The sequence below is a fragment of the Balaenoptera physalus genome, assembly GCF_965194825.1.
Source record: "Balaenoptera physalus genome assembly, chromosome: 13".
NCBI lineage: Eukaryota > Metazoa > Chordata > Mammalia > Artiodactyla > Balaenopteridae > Balaenoptera > Balaenoptera physalus.
Window position 1 is genome coordinate 878,115 of NC_138892.1, and position 19,161 is coordinate 897,275.

The 19,161-nt window shown below is 46.3% G+C and overlaps 1 protein-coding gene across 9 annotated transcripts in view; it reads right to left on the bottom strand.

Moving 5' to 3' along the window:
• Nucleotides 1-13,344: 13,344 nt before the first annotated feature.
• ZBED4 (zinc finger BED-type containing 4) overlaps nt 13,345-19,161 on the bottom strand; it is a 28,906-nt gene continuing 23,089 nt past the window's right edge. For all 9 annotated transcript variants that reach the window (XM_082421593.1, XM_082421591.1, XM_082421592.1 and 6 more), the window contains one exon: nt 13,345-18,499. In XM_082421593.1, coding sequence (XP_082277719.1) covers nt 14,632-18,159 — 3,528 coding nt within the window. In that variant the 5' untranslated portion in view covers nt 18,160-18,499 and the 3' untranslated portion in view covers nt 13,345-14,631. The remainder of the gene's footprint in view (nt 18,500-19,161) is intronic.

A 19,161-nucleotide genomic window follows, 5' to 3' on the forward strand; every position in this document is an offset into this window, starting at 1 on the left:
GCCTTCCAATGCAGGGGGTGCGGGTTCGATCCCTGGTCAGGGAGCTGAGATCCCACATGCCTCGCAGCCAAAAAACCAAAAACATAAAACAATCGATATTGTAACAAATTCAGTAAAAAACTTAAAAAAATCATAGGGAATTCCCTGGAGGTCCAGTGGTTAGGACTCTGTGCTTCCACTGCTGGGGGCCCGGGTTCGATCCCTGATCGGGTAACTAAGATCCTGCAAGCTGCACGGTGGGCCAAAAAAAAAAAAAAAAAAATCATAAAAATACTTACAGTACTGTATTTATCAACATCATGAGTTTTCGTCATCTGTTTCCAAGATGAATAGTCTGTCAGTACCTACATCATTATTGTCTTAGACCATACGAAAGGCTGTAGATGTTACACATATAACTAATACTAGACATCAATAATGAAAAGATAATGTGAAAAAGAAATTCACATTTATTTACAGGTACAATGATATATGCATTGATAATGAAGCAGCAGCAACATGATTGCTTTATGGTTGCCTAGTGTGATCGATACGATCACGTCCAGGTAGCCCAGCCTATACACTAATGGATGGAACGTCATAAAATTTTTATGGCATATAGTATTGCAGTCATATTCATCATACAGCATTGGGAACATTGTTACATTAAAAACAAAAAACCTATGATGATAGACTGTTACACGGTTTCTCCAATTACAAGTCAGGGAGGGAGGGAGACTGTACCTGATTCTTTGAAAGCAAAGTTATAAAACAAAACCACGTTGTTAATTTTATACTTAGTATCACTCAGCTTATGCCTATGTGAGGATGGACTGTCCAATATAAGTCTTTTACAGGGTGTACAGCTGTTAGTTTTTCACATCGAGACACACAGCAGAGAGGTCTCTTAACCGCAGCATGATGATTGTTTACTGTTCGTTAGGTGGAGGTGGGTCGTCACAAAGGTCTCCATCCTCCTCGTCCTCACGCTGAGGAGACTGAGGAGGAGGAGGAAGAGGAGGGGTAGGTCTTGCTGTCTCAGGCGGCAGAGGTGGGGGGGGTGGAAGCAGGGGAGGCTGGTGCACTTGGTGAACTTGGCAGAAATACATCATAATCTCTGCCCGACTTTTTTGCTTTCTCATTTCTCTAAAGTGTTTCTATATACAACCAATCCTTCCACCGTTTGCTTTAGCTTCAGTGCCCGTATCATGGAAGGATGCATTTTGTAAAACAAGTCAAAAGTCGTGTTGACTCATTAGAACCATTCTGCCAGGCTGTCTGATGTCAGTTTGTTTCCCGGCGCTGCTGCTTCTGCGCCTGTCTCATCGTCTGCCTCTGGCTCAGGAGCCCTCATCTATCTCCATCAGGTCGTCTTCTGTGGGTTCCTCTGGTGTGCTGCCTAGTAGCCCTGGAATTTTTTTTTTTTTTTTTTTTTAGACTGCGCCACGTGGCTTGTGGAATCTTAGCTCCCCAACCAGGCATCAAACCCAGGCCCCTTGCAGTGGAAGCTCGGAGTCCTAACCACTGGACCACCAGGGAAGTCTCAGTCCTTGAGTTTCTTGAAGACCCATATCTCAGAACCGTTCACCGCCCCCTGCACTTTATTTGCCAAACCCACAGTCTCATGATTTCCTTGATTTATTTTTATTTATTTATTTATTTTTGGCTGTGTTGGGTCTTTGTTGCTGTACGCGGGGTTTCTCTAGTTGCGGTGCGTGGGCTTCTCATTGCGGGGCACGGGCTCTAGGCGTGTGGGCTTCAGTAGTTGTGGCACGTGGGCTCAGTAGTTGTGGCTCGCGGGCTCTAGAGCGCAGGCTCAGTAGTTGTGGCGCACGGGCTTAGCTGCTCCGCGGCATGTGGGATCTTCCTGGACCAGGGCTCGAACCCATGTCCCCTGCATTGGCAGGCGGATTCTTAACCACTGTGCCACCAGGGAAGTCCCCCATGATTTCCTTGACTGAGTCTCTCGTAAATCCTGTGAAGTCATGCACAGCATCTGGACAGTTTTCTCCAGCAGGAATGTATTGTTTTGGGCTTGACGGCTCTCACGGCTTTTTTTTTTTTTAATAACAACGATGGCATCCTCAATGGTATGATCCTCCCAGACTCTCAGACTTTCACGATGTTCTCCGTATCAGGGTTCTCTTCCATAGCGTTGATGGTCCTTTCCATATAGTGTCGTGTGTAATGAACCTTAAAGGTCCTGTGGCCCCCTGGCCTAGAGACTGACTGGAGACATTGCGTCCGGGGGCAGGCAGGCCACTTCAGCACCTCAGCACCTTCGCTGTTGAACTCTTGGGGTTCTTGGCAGGCAGGCGCGTTGCCCAGTATCAAAAGAACTGTAAAAGGCAGCCCGTTCCTGACAAGGTGCTTCCTGAATTCAGGGACAAGGCATCGATGGAACCAATCCAGAAAAAGTGTTCTGGTTGCCCAGGCCCATTTGATGCCCAGTCAAAAGACTGGCAGCTGCTGTTCATCTTCTCCCTGCAAGGCTGGGGGTCAGCAGCTTTACAGATGAGGGCAGTCCTGGCCAGAAACCCGACTGCATTTGTACAGGATAATAGAGACGGCCCGTTCCTTCCTGCCTGAAATGCTGCTGCTCGCTTCTCCTTACTGAGGAATGTCCTTTGTGGCATTTTTCCCCAGAATAGGGCAGTTTCATCTGTATTAAAAACTTGTTCAGGCAGATGTCCTTTCTCTCCAGTGATTTTCTTAACAGCGTCTGAGAACTTGTCTGCGCTGCCTCTCCCGTTATCCTGACATTTTAAAAGCCAAACCTCTTTCTAAAATCATCAAACTATCCTTTGCTGGCATTCAATTCTCCAGCTTTACAACCTTCCCCTCCCTTTCGCTTTAAGTTGTCGTGTGATGACTTTGCTTTTTCTCGAATCATTATTAGAGTCTATATAGGTGCACCTTTCTTACGGCAATCCTGCACCCGCATAAAAGCTGCTTTTTCAAATAAAAATAAAAAGGTATTTCACAAGAAATGCAAGGTTTTCTGCCTGCTGGTGTAGCTGCAGTGCCAGCTCCATGGATTTCCTTTTCTTTTCTACATTCATCTTGAAGTGGCGGCAGCCGCAGCTGCAGACCTCACTCCGCAATGCACAACAAGCCATTCAGCTTTTTCTCTTCACGTCTTGCCTTTTCTCTGCGTCTTGGGAGCACTTGCAGCACTGCCAGGGCACTTCGTGGGTCCTGTGGTGGTGGTGGTGAAGATTCATGGTGTTGCACTAAATACAATGAAAAAATCCGCAAGAACCACAAGAGATTGCGGTTTACTGGAGAGACCACCTGCTCCGGAGGGGGTGAGCGCACACGGCGTTGTACGTGGATGCGGGGAACACGCGCTCCGGAAGCAGCAGCAGGGGTGGCTGCAGCATTATTACTGTAGGTGCTACAGTTAATTCATGCAGTGAGGACTTCATACGGCATCTTTACGTTTGCTTCCTTTCTCTGCACTTCAAATGGAGCCGTGTGTTGTGTGCCTCAGGTTTTTTTTTTTTTTAAATAAATTTATTTATTTTTGGCTGCATTGGGTCTTCATTGCTGCACACAGGCTTTCTCTAGTTGCAGCGAGCAGGGGCTACTCTTCGTTGCAGTGCGTGGGCTTCTCATTGCAGTGGCTTGTCTTGTTGCAGAGCACAGGCTCTAGGCGCACGGGCTTCAGTAGTTGTGGCACAAGGGCTCAGTAGTTGTGGTGCATGGGCTTAGTTGCTCTGCAGCATATGGGATCTTCCTCGACCAGGGATCGAACCCATGTCCCCTGCATTGGCAGGCGGATTCTTAATTACTGCACCACCAGGGAAGTCCTGTGCCTCAGGTTTGATACATTTTAGCTTTATATCATAAATTCATGTATGTTTTATGGTAGTAAATGATAAAATAGACTAACATGTACATATGTTTTATGCATTCATGACACACCTTTTTAATTTTTTCAATATTTGTAGGCTACATGGTTCATCTGTGAGTTTTTTGAAGCTGTCGAAAGTCTCCAAAAACTTTTCCAGTACATTGAAAAAAATCCACGTATGAGTGGACCATGCAGTTCGAACCTGTGTTGTTCAAGGGTCAACTGTGATTGCTCAAGATGATAAATAGTTTGGGGATCCCTTTGCCATACAAACAAGACGTCTGGATTCATGCACTTTGCTCCCTTGCCCACGACTGTCAATACTGCATTTATAAATTCCTTGGATTACCCACCTCAGTGTGTTACGTTTTTCTTTTGATTCACTTTTCATTTGCTTTAAGTCCTAGGATCCGATTCCCCCTCCTGTTTAATTGGTAGAACGTGACCACGCACTCTTCTAGACGTCCGAACTCTTCCTGAAGGCATGCTCAGGGAAGTTGCTCCCTCCCTCCTATAACTCCTCCCTGTTTTTTGTAGCGAATGGCATTGTTTTCTGGTTTATCCTTCATGTGTTTCTTTTTGTAAAGACCAGCAAATACACATATTCTTTATTCCCCTTCGTTCTTCCCCAAAGGCAGTGGCATTCCATACGCTCTTTGTTTTTTTCACATCTGGAGATCTAGAAATCACTCCATCTAGTCACAGGGATTTCTCTCATCTTTTGGAACCACAGTACTTCATTATATGGATGTACACTAATGTATTCAGTCAATCTCCTGCATGTGGGCATTTAGGTGGTTGCCCATATTTTGCAACTTCAAATAATGCTACAAAGAATAACCTTATGCATTTGTATTTTCAAATTGTTTGACGTATATCTTTAGGGCAAATTCCTGGAAGTGGGAATGCTAGGCCAAGGGTAAATGCGTGTTAGTTTTGCTAGGTATTGCCAAATTCCCCTCCACAAGGGCGGTACCATTTCCCATTTCCACAGGGCCCACAGAATATGTTAACCTTTTTCAATCTGCCAGTCTGATGGGTAAGCAGTAGCATCTCAGTATGGTTTTAATCTTCATTTCCTATGAGTGGAGCTGAATGTCTTCACAGGTTTAAGGGCCATCTGTCTTTGTAAATTGTTTGTAGCTTTTGTCCATTTTCCATTGTATTTTTGGTCATCTCTCCCTCACTTTATAAAAATTCAATTAATAGGGGTACTTGCCCTTTATATCCAATATATATTACAAATAATTTCTCCCCGTTTGTCATTTGTCTTTTGAATCTGCTTCTGAAGTCCTTTTCCCATGCAGAATTTTTGTCAATTGTATGTTTTCATGTTTATCAGTCTTTTCTTTACCTGCTCCTAGTTGGGAAGCTTCCCCACACTCAGGAGCTCAGCTCTGACTCCTTTCAGTACTTGTATATTTTCATTTTTGCATGTAGACCTGCTGATCCAGTTGGAGTTTACTTTAAAAAAAAAAAAAGAATATTTATTTATTTGTTTATTTGGCTGCGTCCAGTCTTAGTTATGGCACACAGGATCTTTAGTTGCGGCATGCGGGATCTTTAGCTGTGGCATGCGGGATCTTTAGTCGTGGCATGTGACCTCTTAGTTGCGGCATGTGGGATCTAGCTCCCTGACCAGGGATTGAACCTGGGCCCCCTGCATTGGGAGCCTGGAGTCTTAGCCACTGGACCACCAGGGAAGTCCCTGGAGTTTACTATTGTGTGCAGTGTGAGGGGTAGGCCTAATTGTGTCTTTTTCCAAACGTACCTTATTAAAGGTACATCTTGGTCTCTGAGATTTGAAGTCACAAACTGAACTTCCACATTTTAAGTTTTGGCAATTATGAATAAAGCTGCTGTAAACATGTGTGCAGGTTTTTGTGTGAATGTAAGTTTCCAACTCCTTTGGGTAAATACTGAGGAGCATGATTGCTGGATCTTATGGTTAGAGTATGCCTAGTTTTGTAAGACTCCACCAAAGTGTCGTCCCAAGTGGCTGCACCGTGTTGCATTCTCAGCAGCAACGGTGAGAGTTCCTGTTGCTCCACATCCTCGTCAGCGTTTGGTGTTGTCAGTGTTCCGGATTTTGGCCATTCTCATAGGTGTGTAGTGGAGTCTTGCTTTAATTTGCATTTTGCTGATGACGTATGATGAGGAGCATCTTTTCATATTATTACTTGGCATCTATATGTCTTCTTTGGTGAAGCAGTCTCCCTGCTTTTTTAAGCCCTTTGTTTAGTCAGGTTGCTTGTTTTCTTATTGTTGAGTTTTAAGAGTTCTTCGTATATTTTGAATGATAGTCCTTTATCAGATGTGTCTTTTGCAAATGTTTTCTCCCAGTCTGTGGCTTGTCTTCTCATTCTCTTGACATTGTCAACAGAAGTTTCTAATTTTAACGGAAGTCTAGCTATTGATTCTTTCATGGATCGTGCCTTTGATGTTGTATCTAAAAAGTCATCACCACACCCAAGGTCATCTAAGTTTTCTCCTATGTTATCTTCAAGGAGTTTTATAGTTTCTTTAAGGGATGTGGGCCTGCGGTTTTCTTTTCTTGTAATGTTTTTGTCTGGTTTTGATATTAGGGTAATACTGGCCTCATAGAAAGAGTTAGGAAGTATTCCCTTTGCTTCTATCCTCTGAAAGAAGTTGTAGAGAATTCGTATAATTTCTCCTTAAATGTTTGATAGAATTCACCAGTGAACTCATCTGGCCCTGGTGCTTTCTGTTTTGGAAGGTTATTAATTCTTGATTCAATTTCTTTAATTGATATAGACCTATTCAGATAGTCTACTTCTTGTGTGACTTTTGGCTGTGTCTTTCAGGAAATTGGCCCATTTTATCAAGGTTATCAAATTTGTGTTCACAGAGTTGTTCACAGTATTCTTTTATTATATTTTTAATGTCCATGGGATGTCACGATGACTCCTTTCATTTCTGTTATTAGTAATTAGCATAATTTCTTTTTTTCTTAGTCTGACTATAAGCTTATCAATTTTATTAATCTTTTCAAAGAACCAGCTTTTGGTTTCATTGATAGTCTCTATTCATTTCCTGTTTTCAAATTAATTGATTTCCACTCCGATTCTTATTATTTCTTTTCTTCTGCTTATGTTGGACTTCTTCTAGTTCCTTAAGGTGGAAACTTAGATTACTGATTTTACATCTTTCTTCTTTTGTAATATATGCATTGAACGCTGTAATGTAATATACGCATTAAATTCTCCTCTAAGCATGGCTTTCACTGCATCCCACAAGTTTTGGTAAGTTGTGTTTTTCGTTTAGTTATAATTATTTTAAAATTTCTCTTGAAATCTCTTCTTTGACCCATGTGTTATTTAGAAGTGTGATGTTTTTAATCTCCATGTATTTTCCAGTTATCTTTCTGTTACTGATTTCTAGTTTAATTCCACTGTGGTCTGAGAGCTGACATTGTATGAATTTTATTCTTTTAGATCTGTTAAGGTATGCTTTATGGCAAGAATGTGATGTATCTTGGTGAATGTTCCATATAAGCTGGAGATTATGTGTATTCTATTGCCGTTGGACAAAGTAGTCTGTAGATGTCCAATTGACTGATGGTGTTGTTGAGTTCATTCAACTCTGTCCTTACTGATTTTCTGTCTGTTGGATCTGACCATTTCTGAGAGAGGGTTGTTGAAGTCTCCAATTATGATAGTGATTCATCTATTTCTCTTTGTAACTCTATTAGTTTTTGCCTCATATAGTTTGACACCCTGTTAAGGCACATACACATTAAGGATCATTATGTCTTCTTGGAGAACTGACCCCTTTATAATTATACAATACCCTTATTTATCTCTGATAACTTTCCTTGTTTGGAAGTCTGCTGTCTGAAATATGGCTACTCCTGCTTCCTTCTGACTAGTGTTGTCATGGTGTACTTTCCTCCATCCGTTTACCTTTAATCTCTATGGGTCTTTATATTTGACGTGGATTTCTTGTAGACAACATATAGTTGGGTCATGCTTTTTTAATCTACTCTGACGATCTTTTAATTGAGCATTTTATATGATTCCATTCTCTCTTCTTTTTAGCATATGGGTTATACTTCTTCTGTACTTTTTCTTCTTAGTGGTTGCCCTAGAGTTTGCAGTGTATTATATATTTACAGCTAATCCAAGTCAATTTTCAAATTATTGGGTTGGCCAAAGATATGTACGGAAAAACCTGAATGAACTTTTTGGCCAGGCCAATACTATGCCACTTCCTGTGTAATGTGCAGACTTACATTTCCTCCCTCTGATCACTTGTATCACTGTTGGCAGTCATTTCACTTATATAGAAGCTACACACACACACACACACACACACACACACACACACACACATATATACATATATATAATATACACTCATATATATTCATACATGTGTAAGCATACAGAATTGAATACATTGCTGGTATTATTATTTTGAACAAACTGTCAATTCCTAGATCAATTAAGAATTTTAAAATTAATGTATTGCTTCTTTGAGCTCTTCCTTATTTTATGTAGATCCAAGTTTCTGACCTGTATCATTTTCCTTCTCTCTAAAGAACTTCCTTTAACATTTCCTGCCAGGCAGTCTACTGGCCACAAATTCCCTCGACTTTTGTTTTTCTGAGAAGGTCTTTATTTCTCTTTCATTTTTAAGAATAATTTCAAAGGGTACAGAATTCTAAGTTGGTGGGGTTTTTCTCTCAACACTTTAAATATTTCAGTCCACCTTCTTCTTGCTTGCACGATTTCTGAGAAGTCAGTTGTAATTCTTATCTTTGTTATTTTGTAGGTAAGGTATTCCCCCCTCAACCCTGCCGGTTTCTTTGAGGTTTTTGATTTGTCTTTGATCTCCTTTAGTTTAAAAATGATATGTAAAGGTGTAGATTTTTTGTTTTATTTATTTATTGGCATTTATCCTGCTTGATGTTCTCTGAGCTTCCTGTTTTGGCGTCTGACATTTCAGGTGGGGAACTTGTCAGTCATTATTTTAAATCTTCTGTTTCTTCCTCTTTCGTTCCAATATTCCTGTTATACGAGTTACACCTTATGTAATTGTCCCATAGATCTTGGACAGTGTTTTTTCCAGTCTTTGTTCTCCCTGCTGTTTGCTTTTCGAGGATTCTATTTAGACATCCTCTAGCTCAGAGGTTCTTTCCTCAGCCATGTGCAGTCTACTAATAAGCCCATCAAAGGCTTCATTTCTGTAACAGTGTTTTTTTTATCTCAAGCTTTTCTTTTCAGCTCTTTCCTGGGAGTTCCAACTCTCTGCTCACATTGTCCATCTTTGCTTGTGTGTTGTCTACTTTATCCATGAGAGCCCTTAGCATATTAATCATAGTTGCTTAAACTCCCAGTCTGACAATTCCAACATCTCTGCCATATCTGGTCCTGAACCTTGCTCTATCTCTTCAAATTGTGTTTTTTTTTTGCCTTTTAATTGTGTAATTTGCCTTGTAATTTTTTCCTGACAGCCAGACATGATGTACTGGGTGAAAGGAACTGCTATAAGTAGGCCTTAATAACGCGGAGGTGAGGTGTGGGAGAGGGGAAGCCTTCTACGGTCCTGTGATCGGGCCTCAGTTCTTTTACTGAGCCTGTGCCTCTGGACTGTGAACTTCACAAGTGCTTCTCAGTCCTTTATCTCCCCTTGGTTGGGGCAGGCTGCCCAGAGGAGGCTGGAGCTGGGCATTTCCCTTCCCCTGGTCGGTTAGGCTCTGATAACAGCCCAGCAGGTCAGGCTCTGGTTAACGAGCCTGCCTGGAGAGCAGCCTTGTTAAGGGGAGCAGGGTGTTCTGTCACATTAGGAAATGGCTCCTTCCCGCCCCTGCAGAAAGCTGGAGGGGACGCGGCTCTGATGCTTACTTGGGAACCTGCTCACGCTCCAGGGGTAAATCGCACAGTATTGTGTGGGCTCCCTCATGACTGGGTCCCCCGGAGCTTTTAACTCTCGCGGTTGCTGACGACTTTGAGCCTCCAGAAATCCATCAACTGCAGTTTAAGTTTTTCTGCCCCAGAACTGGTTTCCCAGGCCAGGTTGCACTCCTGACTCTCTACTCTGGTAAACCATGATTGACTGCATTTGCCTGTCTCCCCAGTCTTGGGGGCAACGGTTTGACTTGTGTCCGCCAAGAAGAGTTTTTGATTTTTCAGATTGTTCTGCTTTTTACTTGTTAGGCTGGAGTTGCAATTTCCAAGCTCCTTACATGCAGAACTCAAAACTGGAAGTATATATATATGTGTGTGAATGTATATATATATATATATTTTTTCTTTTTTAATGTATTATTAGTCTCTTAAACATGGGGAAAAAAAAAACCAAAAGTGGAGTTACAACGCATCTTCACAATAATACTAGGTTTTGTAGCTGCGTATATATTTACCTCTCTGAACACTTGATTTCTTCACATGGCTTTGAGTCACTGTCTGATGTCCCTTCATCTCCCCTGCAGGGCTCCCTTGAGCATTTCTTGCAGGGCAGGTCTAGTGGTCACTAACTCCCTCAGCTTTTGTGTATCTGGGATTGTCTTAATTTCTCCCTCGTTTTTTTTTTTTTGGCTGCGTCACGTGGAATACAGGATCTTAGTTCCCAGACCAGGGATCAAACCCATGCCCCCTGCAGTGGAAGTGTGGAGTCTTAACCACTGGACTGCCAGGGAAATCCCTCTCCCTCATTTTTGAAGGATAGTTTAGCCAGATATAAAATTCCTGATCGACAATTTTTTTTCATTTAGCACTTTGAATATATCAGCCCATTGTCTTCTGGGCTCCAAGGTTTCTGGTGAGAAATCTGCTAATGTCTTATTGATGATCCTTGTGTGTGGTGAGTCACTTCTCTTGATGGTTTCAAGATTCTCTGCCTTTCAACAGTTTGATTATATAACGTGTCTCAGTGTGGGTCTCTTTTGAGTTCATCTTACTTGAAGTTCATGAGCTTCTTGGATGTTTATATTTGTGTCTTTCATCAAATTTGGGAAGTTATCGGCCATTATATCTTCACATATTATGCCCCCACCCATAACTTCTTCCTCTGGGACTCCCACAGTATGTATGTTGGCTTGCTTAGTGGTGCCCACATATCCCTTAGCTCTGTTCACTTTTCTTCAATCTTTTTTCTGTTTCTCAAACTTGATGATTTCCATTGCACTATATTCATAGTTGCTGATTCTTTATTCATTCTGCTTAAATCTGCCTTTGAATCTTCCTAGTGAAATTTCCATCTCAGTTGTACTTTTCAGCTCCAAATTTCATTTTGGTTTTTTAGGTTTTCTATGCCTTTATTGATATTGCCACATTTTTCATACATTATTTTCTTGACTTTCTCCATGTCCTATTTAGTTCTTTGAGCATCTTTAAGGCTGCTGTTTTAAAGTCTCTGTCCAGTATATCCACCATCAGGTCTTTTTTCAGGGGGAGACTGTTGAATTATTTTTTTTCCTTTGGGTAAAAGGTATTTTGACCATACTTTCCTGTTTCTTTGTATGCCTTGTGATTTTTTTGTTGTGCACTGGACGTTTTCATCTAACAATTTGGTGACTCTGGAAATCAGATTCTTCCTCTTCCCTAGGCTTTGTGCTCTCCCTAGGTTTTGTTTTTGATTGTCTTTGTGCCAAGGGTCAGCCTGAGGTGTAAAGTTAATGTCTTCTTAAGTGTTCTCTGAGCTGTTCCCTGGGTACAAGTAGTCACATTCTAATTCTCCCCATATATGCAGTTATTTTTATATGTCCTTAGTCTTTAATGTCTGGCTCCTGAAAGGGGAAAAGCAAAAAATACAGGGGATTAAAAAAGGGCTCTGGGGACTTCCCTGGTGGTGCAGTGGTTGGGAATCCACCTGCCAATGCAGGGGACACGGGTTCGATCCCTGGTCCGGGAAGATCCCTCCCACATGCCACAGAACAACTAAACCCGTGCACCGCAACTACTGAGCCTGTGCTCTAGAGCCCGTGAGCCACAACTACTGAGCCCATGTGCCATAACTACTGAATCCTGTGTGCCTAGAGCCCGTGCTCCACAAAAAGAGAAGCCACCGCGATAAGAAGCCCACGCACCGCAACGAAGGGTAGCCCCCACTTGCCGCAACTAGAGAAAGCCTGTGCGCAACAATGAAGACCCAACGCAGCCAAAAGTAAATAAATAAAAAAACAATTTCTTAAAAAAAGGACTCTGGCCCTTTAAATCCCCTGGAAGACACTAGAGGCAGAGGGTCTTGCAACAATGCGGGGGGGGGGCGGGGGAGGTACAACAATGGCGCCTGCCTCTTTCTCTGCACCTGTGAGATCAGAAGCAGTGATGAGCTATCAGAGCACAGATCCCCAATATCTGGAGGACAGGGTCCTTTCTCTCCCTGCTCTGGCTCCTGCAAGCTGTGTGCAAGCTGCTCCAGGACCCATGCACAGCTGCCTGCCAGGTGGCTGGGGCTGGGGGGTGGGGCACTGCCACCCTGCAAGTCTCCCCTGGGGCTTACAAGCCGTCTGTATTCTCCAGAGTTCCCAAGAGTTAGGGCAGACCGATTCCGGCAGGGGACGGGGACTAGCGGTGCTCCTACTCTGCCATCTTCCCGGACCCTTTCTCATTCTGACACTAATGGATTTTCTTAATTGAACTATAACTGACATACGATGTAGGTATACCACAGTGATTCGATATTTTTATACATTATAAAAATGATCCCAATACGTCTAGTTACCATCTGTCACCACACAAAGCTTTTACAATATTACTGATTATATTGCCCTATGCTGTACGTTACAACCTGGTGACCCGTTTTGTCAGTGGAAGTTTGTGCCTCTTCCTCTCCCTCACCTGTTTCACTCATCCCTCATCCTCTCCCTTCTGGAAACTACAAGTTTATTCTCTGTATCTATGAGTGTGTCCCTGTTTCATTTTGTTTTTAGAGTCTACATTTGCGTGAAATCATGTGGTATTTGTCTTTCTCTGTCCGACTTATTTCACTTAGCGTAACACTCTCCAGATCTATCCATTTTGTTGCAAATGGCAAGATTTTTTTTATGGCTAAGTAATATTCCATTGTATATATATACACCGTATCTTCTCTATCCATTCATCTGTTGATGGACACTTTGGTTGCTTCCATATCTTGCTATCATAAATAACGTTGCTATGGACATGGGGGTACATATATCTTTTCAAATTAGTGTTTTTGCCTTCTTCGGAAAAAATACCCAGGAGTGGGATTGCTGGGTCATATGGTAGCATGTGATTTTTTGAGGAGCCTCCACACTATTTTCCACAGTGGCCGCTCTTCCCCTCCAGCACCACAGGCTGCACAGCACTCGCTCTGAACACAAGACCTGGAAAGTTCTCATACGTTACTGCCACTATCAGAAATGCTGTTGCAAGAATTACTCCTCCACTTCCCCTGGGTCCCACCTGGGGCTAAGGTGAAAATCCAAAGGCTGCATGAATGTGGTTTCTGTGTATGTTGGCCCCCAAGAGTAGCACTGTTTTATTATCCTAAGAATAAAAAGCCAGTGTCCTCCAGCAGTAGAAAATTGCAAATAAAAAGTTTAATTTCAGAAACTGAGTTCACCATTTATAAATACACTAAAACATAGTCAATGCAAATTCAGATTAATAATAGGTACAGTATTTTAACAAAACGACAACTTTTCTAAAAGGTCACAGGCAAATCAGTGACTTGTTTCACCCAGAATATTTACCTGGTTTGAAATAAGAAAATGAACCCTTTTCTAGACACTGAGGCAAAAACTTTGAAGACGTTATTATTATTAAAAAAAACCTGATGACTGATACTCCATTTTGATGTCATTGGGATTCTAAAATACCCCATTGATGGCTGCATCTTCCCTATTATCAAAAAGAAAATCTAAACACCTAAGGCTATTCTTACAACTGTATTATAGCAATCTTCTTCCCTGTAAATAAGCCACCTCTTCTAAAAAGGACTGTACACATAATTTGATCAAAATGGGGGGTCAGTGCACAAATTTCAAGATAGCTTCATGGTGTAGAGCCACTGAGTCAGAGGCTCGGAGATTCCACCAACAGGATGCTGTAAACGTGTCACGCTGTGCACCAGCTACGCAGCAGGCACCACCGGCGCTCACTGTGAACGGCGGGGATGTGTCCGAGCTAACGGCCCACGTGGCACCGAGGGCCAACCCCTGAAGCGGTAGTGCTCTCTCCCCTGAACCCCACACGACCGACATTCCGTGATACATGTTGAGTGCAGGCTTGTCTTCGAACGCCACGTCTCTGTTGTGTAAACAGTCACCTCCCAGAATACTCGCCGTCCCCTGAACGTACTTTAGAGCCCGCAGCCAGGAACTGCTCAGTCAGGATGGCTTGAACTCCACCTCCTATATACAGATTTTATCTGACAGCCACAAAAGCTGTTTTGTTGCAATTAAAGCAATTTTAAACTAAAATACAGTACCTGATTTGTGGTTTTTACATAATCGAATAAAAAGCCTACAGAATAAAACTGCTTATATCTCCTCTGCCATTCTAGTAAAACAAACTCCTAACCCCCAACTTTTAAAAAATTTTACAGTTACGAATGAAAACCTAATCACTGTATTTCGTAATTGACAAGACAGGCTGTTTCTACTGGACTTCTTAAAAAACACACCGTGGTACCTGGCCTGAAGGACTGGGTAAGGCACATGTGGACATGACGGCGAGGGCCGGGCCGGGAACCTCCCGTGGCTGTGGACCTGAGCGCCCGGCCTGCTGCCCCGCGGGGCCCCGACCGCAGCGAGCCGCCAGCCGGGGACAGATGCTGTTTCTCGTCTGGCGGCTCCACCGTGAGCTTCAATACTGGAAGCATATTAAGGGAAGATTCACTTTCAGAAAAATAAGTTTCTCGAAATGTTCCATCATGAGCCTGGACTGGCCAAAGCTGCCGTTCTCAGTGGGTGTGCTGAACAGCCTCTCGGAGGGCACGATGCTCGGGGGGCAGCCCAGAAACCGCACGGCCAAGGCGGAGAGGCCCGGCCAGGCCGCCCTCTTCAGGTTCCAGTAGGCGAGCGGGTCGCAGCCGTGCTCCAGCACCTCCTCCTCCAGGTAGGCGAGCACCATGTCCTCCGGGACCTTCGTCCTCCCTCTGGGCTCGGTCTTCTTCATCTTGGCCATGAGTGACCACAGGCTCTCCTCCCCGGCACAGTCTCTCGGTGGGGAGCCCGGGGCACATCCGTTGGGGACGGGCGTAGGCTCTGAGGTAGAATTCAGCGTTTCTAGTTCCCTGATCAAGTCCTGCTTGTACTGCGCGGCCTCCTCCTCGGAGAAGAGGGAGGCTTTGTAGCGCGGGTCCAGCAGGGTGGCCAGCACGTACCTGGGGTCGTGGAGGGTGGCGGACAGGCGGCTCACCATGGCCTCCCTGAGGGACTTGAGCATGGTGTCGATGCCCATGGTCTCCTCGAACAGCATCTCCACCCTCCTGTTGAGGATGTGGATCATGGGGATGACCTGGCTGAGCGTGGACACGTGGGCGCTCATCTCCTGCCGGGCGGCGTCGAAGGGCTTCAGGGCGTGGCACACGGACTGCATCACCTCCCACTGGTCGCAGCTGATGAGCTCCCGGAAGTTACACTCGACAGACAGCTCGTTCACCGCCCTCTTCTGCTCGATAAGCCGCTCCAGCATGTGAAACGACGTGTTCCACTTGGACGGGACGTCCTGGAGGAGGTGGTGGGGCGGCAGCTCGTACTCCTTCTGCAGCTCCGCCAGCTTTGCTTTCGCCCGGGGTGACCGGTGGACCCGTTCGCATATTTTCCGCGCGGTGCTGAGCAGGTTCTGGACCATCCTCTGGCTCTTGATGGCCTCGCTGACGATGAGGTTGACCGTGTGACTGAAGCACTGCACGCTCGAGCGTGCCCCCTCGTTCAGCGCCTTCCCTATGCCGGGGTTGTCGGTGACCGTGATCCCCACCTGCAGGCCGGTCGACGTCACCCAGGCCTCCCACCAGCACTCCAGCTGCTTCTGGACGCTGCTGCCGCTGTAGTCGCAGTCTACCAGCGACACGTCCAGCAGCGCCGAGCAGTGGTGGTCCTCGCAGTGCGGCCGGGCCGACGACTCGAAGGTGACCCAGTGGGCGGTGAGGGTCAGGTACTCCCGGGTCTGGCTGCTCACCCATATTCCCGACGTGAAGTGGACCACGCCGCTCTCGGCTTCCTGGAGATGTGACATGATGATGCGTTTCACATTGTCGTACATACCTGGGATGGCCGTCCTGGAGAAGTAGGACGGGGGGGGCAGAGAGTACTGAGGTTTCAAGTATCCGAGCAGCCTGTTGAAGCCAACGTTGTCCACAAACGAGTACGGCTGGAGGTCAAGTGCGATCATTTCAGCAATGAGACTTGTTATTTTTTTGGCAACTGGATGCGAATCATAAAACTTCTCGTTGACGTCATCGCAGGAGGAGGCGCCTGCCGACTCTGAGCTCGGGGGCCCACGGGCACCAGGAGGGGAGGGCGGCGCCGTCCTGGGGGCGTCGGGCTTCAGCACGCCGCCGTGGAACCTCTGCAGGTGCCTCAGGAGACAGCTGGTGCCCAGGTTTGTCGGCTTCTTGCCCCTGCTGATCGTCCGGCCACAGTGCAAGCACACGACCTTCGTGGGATCCGCGGAGCAGATAGAAAAATGATTCCACAACTTCGAGGTCTTTTTGCTGTTGACGGGAAACGTAACTTGATTGTTTTTTGTGACCATGGTCGGCAGGTCAGTTAACCTGGAGGAGGAAGTTTCTGCAGAAGCCAAGGTGGCGTACGGCGAATTCGCCAAGCTGGCCCCCAGAAAGCCCTTCTGGTCCCCAACGACCTCCGGGTGGCGCCTGTAGAGATGCCGCATCAAACAGCTCGTGCCCACGTCACCCTTCTTCCCCCGGCTGATGACGCAGCCACAGTGCCTGCACACAGCCTTGAGGCTGTCCGTGGGGGCCAGCGAGAAGTGGTGCCAGACTTCCGACTTCAGCCTCCTCATGACCTTCTTGTTCTGCTGGAACACGGCGCCGGACTCCAGTGGGCGAGGGCTGGGCGCGTCGCCCGGCTGCTTCTCGGGAGACGATGCCCACGAGGCCTCGCCCACGTCAGAGGAGGAGGACAGCGCCCACGCGTCTTCCACCGGCGCGTCTCCGGGGTTCCAGTGCGCCGGCGGGTCCTCCGCCAGCCGGTCGGGGGAGGAGGGCGCGGAGGCGGAGTCCTGGACCTGCTTCCCCGGAGACGAGGACGCGGGGCTGGGCTCTCCGTCGGGCAGCGGCGGGGTGGGCAGCAGGGTTGGGGGCGCGGAGTAGGGGGGCGGCACGCCAGCGCCCCCGCCGTTTTCCCGCAGCACGATGGAGCGGTGCGCCCGCCACATGTGCCTGATGAGGCAGCTGGTGCCCAGGTCCTTCCCATTCTTCCCCCGGCTGAACTCGTTCATGCAGTGGACGCACACGGCCTTGGAGCTGTCCAGGGGCGACAGGTAGAAGTGCTTCCAGACGGCGGACCTCCTCCTGGACCCGGATGCGCTCCTGGGCAGGGGGAGGTTTTTCTCAGCCCCGTTCTCTGCAGGCTCGTCACAGTGGAGGCTGGGGGGCTGGGGAGGCGGCCCCGCCAGGGCTTCATCCCTGCTGTGCCTCTCAGAGACTGACACGTCCGAGGGGGCCTCTTCGCAAGAAACCACAGAGCCAGGTTCCTCCGTTACCTGATGGGGAGACGGGCTCTTGGAGGGCGTTCTGGCGGCGAGTCTGCCAGGTGACAGGACGGTGCCCGGGTCTCCGGCGTCAGCGGGCGGTGGCGGGAGCCGCGGCAGAGGGGCAGGGCGGGGGGCCGGGGCCGGCGCGCTGCCGTTCTCCTCCACGAGGACGGTGGGGTGCGCCCGCCTCACGTGCCGCATCAGACAGCTGGTGCTCAGGTCCTTCTCGTTCTTGCCCCTGCTGAACTCCTTCATACAGTATGTACAGATGGCCTTCGTGCTATCCCGGGGTGAGATGAAAAAATGCTTCCAAGCCGGGGACTTCTTCCTGGAGCTGATGCCGCGGCCGGAGAGCAGGCTCTGCGTCACGGCCTCCATGGCCACGCTGTACAGGGTGCTGCTGTACTGTGACAACAGGGCCCCGTAGTCGTCCTCGGGGTCAGGAGAGACGCGCCCCCCGGGGGGCCGGCAGCCGCGGCTCGCCTCTCTGCCCTCCGCCCGCTCGTCGCCACTGTCAGCCCCTTTCCTGTCCTCCTGCTCATTTCTAAAGTCCATTCTTTCCAAACTGTGATTAGGGATTCGATCATCATCTTCCTCTTCTATTTTAAAATTTATTTTATCAGAAACAAAATCACCATCCCCTTTGGGACGAGTCTCCTGGTGATTCTCCATGACTGACCATAACTATTGCGGCTGCTTCATGATGCTGACCTCCGAGGTTGGTAGAAAACTGATCCAAATGCTCATTTGTGCCCCCAAATGTACATTATCTTCAGTTCTTTCAAAAGAATCCTATCTTTCGGGATGTTTATGAATATGGCTAATCATAAATCTTACGGAGGAGTAGACTAGGGAACTCGTGAGCATGTCATTAGGGAGCGGACTGCTGCTTTCCAGGAGTTCTACTCTTAAACACTTCACGGTGTAGACACGCATTGACGCGGTGGGAACCTGCTTGTCTCAGACACAGGATCGCCGTCATCTTGATGGCACAGTGATCCTTCTGCATCATCTACAGAAGATGAAATCAAGTCAGACACTGGACTCAGTCACATTTCAAATCTACACTGTCATGGATATATGAGCCTCAATGTATGCACAGAAAGGAATTCCATAATGGGAAATTAAAACAGAAAAGTTTGTTCCTTGACTTTTTTACAAACCAGTTACACAATGAAAATACCCTCTAAATAGACATATCCCCAAAAAAGACAAACAGATGGCCAAAAGGCACATGAAAAGATGCTCAACGTCACCAATTGTTAGAGAAATGCAAATAAAAACTACAATGAGGTACCACCTCCCACCTGTCAGAATGGTTACCATCAGAAAGTCTACAAATGCTGGAGAGGGTGTGGAGAAAAGGGAACCCTCCTACACTGTGGGTGGGAATGTAACTTGGTGCAGCCACTATGGAGAACAGTATGGAAGTTCCTTAAAAAGCTAAAAATAGAGTTACCATATGATCCAGCAATCCCACTCCTGGGCATATATCCAAAGAAAACCATAGGTGAAGATACATGCATCCCAATGTTCATAACTGCACTATTTACAGTAGCCAAGACATGGAAACAATCTAAATGTCCATTGACAGACAAATGGATAAAGATGTGGTACATATACACAATGGAATATTACTCAGCCATAAAAAAGAATAAAATAATGCCATTGTAG